At 41.6% G+C, this 7,133-nt stretch overlaps 1 protein-coding gene across 1 annotated transcript in view; it reads right to left on the minus strand.

Annotated features, from left to right (window-relative positions):
• LOC135544552 (noelin-like) overlaps positions 1-1,333 on the minus strand; it is a 54,874-nt gene extending 53,541 nt beyond the window's left edge. Inside the window, exon 1 of the mRNA XM_064972248.1 lies at positions 849-1,333. Within this exon, the coding sequence (XP_064828320.1) occupies positions 849-914 (66 nt within the window). The 5' untranslated portion in view covers positions 915-1,333. The remainder of the gene's footprint in view (positions 1-848) is intronic.
• Positions 1,334-7,133: the final 5,800 nt, after the last annotated feature.

The following is a 7,133-nucleotide window of genomic DNA, read 5'->3' on the forward strand; positions in this document are numbered from 1 at the left end:
TTAAACTATAGAGTAAAATGTGCACAATGTGAGTTAAAGGCAACTTCCTCACAACAATAAACCAACCATCAGCACCATGGACAGCACCACCATAAGCATCTCCCAGAAGTGCTGTGTGGGTGGTTCAGACGGAGAACAACACTTGACAACATTCTTCCATCACATTGCAGCCTTGGATACATTTTTGGTGATTGGATCAATTTGTTGTGTAATGGTTTATACCAGACAAATAAAATTAGAATGAAGACCTCCCTATTCCTATCAGAAGTCAAATTCTTACTGCTCGTTTGGGCATCTTCAAAGGACCAGCTGTGCCGTGCTACTTGATATGCAATCATCTTTGACTCCAAAAAAAAACGACACATACAGAATAACGATACATCTAGCAGACAAAGCACAAAGATTCGATTTGGAATTAAAAACATTCTGACATAACCCTAACCCGCACATTGATTATTTGGATGGGTATATTTGTCATTCATTTATTACATTTGCTCATTATTTATACGTGTGTAATATATTTTTATATTGACACACATTTGTGCGTTTGGGATTTTGTATATCTCTGTATCCCTGCGCGTTAAACAGAGAGCCCCGGTAGGGTCAGGCTGTGTGACATTCATTGGGCGCTTCTGGCGCTATCTGCGCCGGTGTAGCACAATGTATCCACATCATCGCCATGTAATCCCACCCGTTAATCTGTTTAAATGCGGAAACTGTATGATTTACCGGAGCTCTGTCTAGCGAGCAGGCACTGGGTAGCCTCTTAATCTTTTATCGGACCAATTAACCGCCCGCCACGCTGTAGCTCTAATACAGAGGGGAAAATGGCGTGTGTTTAAACCTACTTGGGTGAGTTCTGTGCCCATCAAGACGAGGACGATAAGACTCAGGATCTTGCTCGAGGGCTGCATCTCTTGCCTCCGGTGTGTGGAATGTACCAATGCTCTCACATGCAGATCGGTTCCTTTGCGTCCCCCGCACGGCAGTCCTCTCCGCTCCCTCCTAGCGCTGAGGTCGCTCGACGTCTGTTTATCACTCAGCAAACAAAAAGTAGAAAGCGATAAATCTGTGCGGAATCACAGTCTCTTCGCATATTAAAAAAAAATAAAAAATCTCGGCTCCTCTTGGTCTCCGTGTTTCTGCTCTCCCTCTTTCGTCCTCCCTTTCGTCCTCTAATCACCACTACGGGTTCTGATAAACATTTGCGAAGGAAGACGTTGGTTTACGGAAAGCTGCACCGGTTACTCAGATTTTGCCAAAACTTTGCTCCCCTGCCTCGAGCCTCAGAATAGCGATTGGTGAAAAAATGTGAGAGACGGCGGAGCTGTCCACGGTGTTGAACCAGGAAGTGACATGCCAGAGCGTGGGAAAATCAAACAGGGAGCGCACGAGAGATATGAGAGGCCTAATATTAGATTTTTTTGTATCATGTCCCTCAATTCTAGTATTTAATTTATTTGTCACAGGTTTATTAAACTAAAGCTGGCCTGCCTGTGTTCTAGATAGTCTATTTAGTCCATTGGGAGTTTCTTCTTTGATTTGGCTCATATTCCAAAATAATGGTATTCATTTCACATTCATTTCACATACACCTCTGCTCATTGATATTGAAATAAGACATGACCATAGTCTGTAGACATGGCCATAGTCTGTAAGGCTGAAATCGTGTGTTGGTTTGTAAATTGAGAAATTGATCAAGCAACACTGGCGGTAACAGTGGCTTCACTGTCAAAATATAAATACTCAAAACACTGGGATTGTGTAATGTTGTTTGTGTTGCATGAAACCATGAAACTAGTGCGGAGATCTTGTTTTTGGAAGGTGTTTGAATGTAAACCGAATGTAAGTGTTACGATGCACAGAAAGTGTTTTTAAAAAAAATGGAATAGCATTATTCTGAAACACCCAAAGTGGTTCTTCAATCTGAATATTAGTGTTTTTAAGAGAAGGTTTGAAAACACTTTGAGTTTCAGTGTATGTAAAATGCAGCATCAAAACAAACATAAATATATATTTTTAGCAGACTGTGTGAGACTGAGAAATGCAAACGGTTTCTACCTGAAATATTGATTAATGATAAGGGTCTATGAAGAAATGTTTGTTGTGGAATTCTAATTCTAACTATATTTTATGAGAATAACCAAAGATAGAGAAAATGAAGTTATTGAACTCATTGGAAGTCTGTTTTTAATATCCTTGCACTTCCTATTTTGCCCTGTGGCTCTGTTTTTCGAGGACTGTAGGTAATTCAAAATGTTCAGACTTCATTGTTATTTTACACAATGTTGCATGCATGCTTGAAGAAAGAAAAGTATACCTCTATATTAGTATTTAGCAACTCGTTGTGACCATGAGGCATAATTGCTCATGATGAACAGATTTGAAAACCGTCAGGCAAAATTAAGTTCAACGATGAGACGACCCATTCCCACATTTCTAGCTTGTGATGTTGGAGGCTAATACCGTATCCTGCCATGTTTCTGGAAAACCTGCAGTTGCTCCTGGGAGATCGAGACATGTGCCTGCCAAAATGGGTTAAACGGGCAAATGATCAGATGCATAAATCAATGTTAAACATTAAAATATTCCAAAAGAAGGGATCAGATAATGTCCTCGACAGGACTTGAAACCCCATAATAATGTTTAGGAGCTTCAGAGAGAGGAAACGACACCAAAAGAGGAAGTATCTAACCGAACTCGAAACACCAAAACAGGTGTTGCAGAACACTTGATTAAGTGGTGTTAAGTCACACCAAGTAATGTTTCAAAACATCTCAGGGTAATGTGTTTCAATACTCCAGCGAAGTTAAGGTTTCGGCTCCTTCGCATCGATTACAGCTCAGTTGCCACTTGTTTTGGTGTTACGAAGCGCTTCATTTTAACAGTGTTCATGCTGTGTGGTAGGCTGCAACTGCAGCCTGTTCTTGATACGCTTTACCCAACTGCACACTAGGGATATGGCAGTTCATGAAATTGACTGCGACCGTAGTTGGAATTGAAAGTGCAGTTCAACACTTTTCATCCAAATGCCTTCCTCTCATAGCCACATGTGATGGACAATGTGTTAAAGTGCTGTGTGTCAGCTTGAAGAGGGTTTTATAGACTTTTATAAGACTGTCACTGGAAGCTGGCTTATGTCCTCCCTCAAACTAAAGTGAAAATATGTTGGTGGTGTCTGTGTGTACGTGTGTGTCTAGAGGGGGTATGTGTGTGTGTGTGTGGGGGGGGGGGGTGTGTATGTGTGTGTGGGGGGAAGCCACAGGTACAGTAAGTGTGTGTAACTGAGTTTCTATGCTACAATATTATGCATGGAGGGAATCTAACTATTTGGATTGGGTATATTAGTGCACAGGGGGTCTTGTTTGTGTAGGCAGTAGCCCACAGTGCTGGGCTGCTGTGTGTAAGCCTATGTGCTTTGTCACTTTAGTGGTCTATTTAGCATTCTCCCTCTGTGCCGAGCTCATTTCATTGTGTGCCTCAGTAATGGCCTCTTTTCTCTCAGATGCAGACCAAAAGTAATTCCTCTGTCAATTGCTTGCCCGAGAAGTCTTTGATGCGATTCCATGGCCGCCAGGCTGCCTGCGTCTCGATGGAATTGTGTCATACACTAACAGCTTAAAGGCATGTAGCATCAGACACACACGCCTTAATTTGTTAAACAGCTTACAGAGGCACCCAGCTAGTTGCAGCTGGCTAAATGTGTTCACTTACATCTACTCTGGCTACAAAGGACTGAGGCAATGAAGTACATAGTGTATGTCCCGAATGGCACCCTATTCCCTTTATAGTGCACTACTTCTGACCAGAGCCTGCCTACGGCTCTGGTCAGAAGTAATGCACTAAAGGGAATAGGGTGACACTTGGGATGAATCCAGAGAGATACTGTGGGGTAATGTAATGTGGAGAACATGCTACATAACATGCTGCATAGACTACTAGTCGTTAGTTTTACTAACTGTTTTTCCTTAAGATAGTGAAGTCGTGTAACATCTTATTACACTTTTACCCTCTATTGCTTTGTGCACAAAATAGTTTTTTTATACGGGTGGGCTTTCGAAAGGAAAAGCTAGCTACAGTAGATGCCCTCAAATTATCTGAGAGGTTAATGGGAAAAAGCTTGACTGCATGTAGCCTAAAAGCTATTGTTGTTCAGAACCAGCAGAGCATTACCGCCTAAGTCCCAAATGGCACCCTATTTCCAATATATTACACTACATCTGACCTGGACCCTTATCGCTGTTGTCAAAAGTAATGCTCTATATAGTGAATAGAATGCCATTTGGGATGAACACACTGTCTGTTTAGAGTGGTTAAGCTGCTCTACTCTCAGTCTTGAAAACAGTAATACAATATGCCTACAATCTTAACATTTTATGGAGCCTCCATTATTATGGGACTTGAATAATATATCACCATGTTGTGGCCTACAGTATACAGTACACTCTTTTGGAAGAAAGTGTACTTTGATGATTGTTTTGGAAGGCAAGAAGGGTTCTACATAGAGCCCTTCTTATTCTGAATAAGCTTTCTTATTGTATTTTTCTTTCTTTTAAATTGTGCCTGAGCTTAATGTTTTACCTCAACATTTGCTGTTGTTGGTAGATAGGTTTGGAACTCTCTTTCTTATTGGTCTATTAACTCATTTACAGCAGGGTGATGTCACCATGCAAAGCCAAAACTCCATCCCACCAAACAGGCTGACACTTCAAGCTGTCTTTTCAAACAGCTCTTACACTAAAAGTGCATGATCATAATTTTCACAATTTCGCAGTATTATTCCAACCTCACAGTGTGTAAATATATACAATCCTAAGGATATTCTCCCTTTTTGACTGCACTGGGCCTTTAATGAATGCATACAATTTTCTCTGTCACTCCTCTTATCCTTTCCTATTGAGCTAATAAAGAGTGAGAAAGAGAGAGCGCGAGAGAGAGAAAGAGAAGAGTGTGAGGTAAAGGGTGAGCGGGAGAGATAGAGGGGGAGAGACAGAAGGATTGATGCATTACATTCTGTATTAACTTGGAGACAGAGCTGGAGTCACGGAGAGAGAGAGCGAGGCGATTAAGAGAGAAAGACAGAGGGAGTCTGTGATATTTTTGTCCTAATAGAATTCACGCCCCTTTCTCCAGGCAGTCGGCCATTACACTCCCCAGCCATCATCACCACCTCTCAGCTCTTATCAGCCCCCTCCATGGAGACTCAGTGGCAGATATAAAAAAAATATGATTCTCACCCCTTTTATGTCTCTGAGATGTCCCATTCATACAAATTGGCTGCTGTGCAGCCTCTGATGCAGCCCATTGCTTTGGGTCATGATCAATCCGGGGCTGGCAGAGAGAGAGAGAGAGAGAGAGAGAGAGAGGGGGGGGAAAGAGAGACAGAGAGTGTGTGTGACAGACAGAGACAAAGGGAGAGAGAGAGCTCCATATAAAGTCTGATTGAACAGCGGGACCGGACGGAAGGCCCAGAGGGGAAGGGCGGGGCAGGCAGCATCATATGACTAACTACTAATGAGTCCGCTAATTATTCTAATTTCAGTTGGGCTCCAGATTCTCCCGAGAGAGAGGAAGAAGTAAAGAAGGAAGAAGGGAAGGGAAAGGGGAAATTAAAGGGTTATGTCTTTGTTTTTGGCTTGTCTCTATTTTTCTGTCTACTTTAATAGTTTAATTTTCACACATAAAGGACATTGGGGGGATGATAGCATAGCGAAGCCACTGAGGCAGAGGATAAAGCTGTTGATTATAGGGATGTTTATGCAGATTTTTTATGGGCTGTTAGTGTTGTGGTCACACTCAAAATTAAAACAAAGGCATTTACTCTCAGACAGAAGCATTCTCTCTCACGCACACACACACCTAGCAGGCATCAACACTGAAAGCAACACTGTTTTTTGGGGTTACTCTGTGTGCACTCCAAAAGGAAATGGTTCTATGTTGTGCCAAATAAGGGTTCATTGCCTTGCAACCATTACGGAAGTTTTTTGGGTGCTATATGGAACCATGCTTTTTAAGGTTAGGGAACCTGTATGGTGTTATAAAGAATAGTTTCCGAAGATTCTATGAAGAGCCATTAAAAAAAGCTGTATATAGTACTGATGGGGAAACAGAGCTTTTTGAAGTATTGAGGTTTTCATTACTCAAGGTTTTGATCAACACAGTGTACATTTATTTGTTTTACATCTAGGCAAGTCAGTTAAGAATAGATTCTAATTTACAATGATGGCCTAGGAACAGTGGGTTAACTGCCTTGTTCAGGGGCAGAACAACAGATTTGTACCTTGTCAGCTTGGGGATTTGAACTTGCAACCTTTTGGTCTCTAGTCCAACACTCTAACCACTAGGCTACTGGTCAAATTACTATAGATGACGTCCCAAACCCCGTAGTGCATACACAGCATAGCCTTTTTGTCTGCTACCAAACTAATACCAAACGTAGGTCGACAAAAGGAAACCTTGGACATCAATGATCACGTCAGGCATCGGCACACTGCTTCGAAGTACACTTTATTAGCAACTTCTATGCATTCCTTGGTATCATCACTAGTAACATCACTAGCTATCATCAGTTGGGTTTTTATTTACCTACATGCTTGGTTGACCCAGCAGATGTTTTTTTAAATTTTGTGTAGTCCATAGGTTATTTTCAGGAAGCACGGCCAATTGTGGCCATTGGATTGCCGATGGGTCTCCTTGGCCAACCATTAGAATAAATGTAATTTGTATTTAAAACACTGGCATATTTTATCATCGGATCCAGCTTTGCCGGCTGAATTTAAATATCCACCACGTATTGTGTATAGGAGAGGTTGCAATTTACGCAATAAATTGGTTCACGCCAACTGCCAGCCACAAAATAAAATTAGCCAAGCTCTTTTACGCCCTCTACCAAGTGGTAGCTATAAATGCAGAGGATGCGCACAGTGCTACAATATGATGAAGTGTGAATATTTCTGCCACCCACGCACAGGAAAACAGTTCCAAATAAATGACATTAAATGACATTAAATGGTGGTGTTCCACCACCCATGTTATCTGCATTATTAAATGTCCATGTGGGCTCGGCTATGTCGGTAAAACCTCTCGTTCTCTCAAACAGAGAATTAGTGAACATAAAAGTTCAATCAGGAGAA

The sequence above is a fragment of the Oncorhynchus masou genome, chromosome 8 (genome assembly GCF_036934945.1).
Source record: "Oncorhynchus masou masou isolate Uvic2021 chromosome 8, UVic_Omas_1.1, whole genome shotgun sequence".
Taxonomy (NCBI): Eukaryota; Metazoa; Chordata; class Actinopteri; order Salmoniformes; family Salmonidae; genus Oncorhynchus; species Oncorhynchus masou.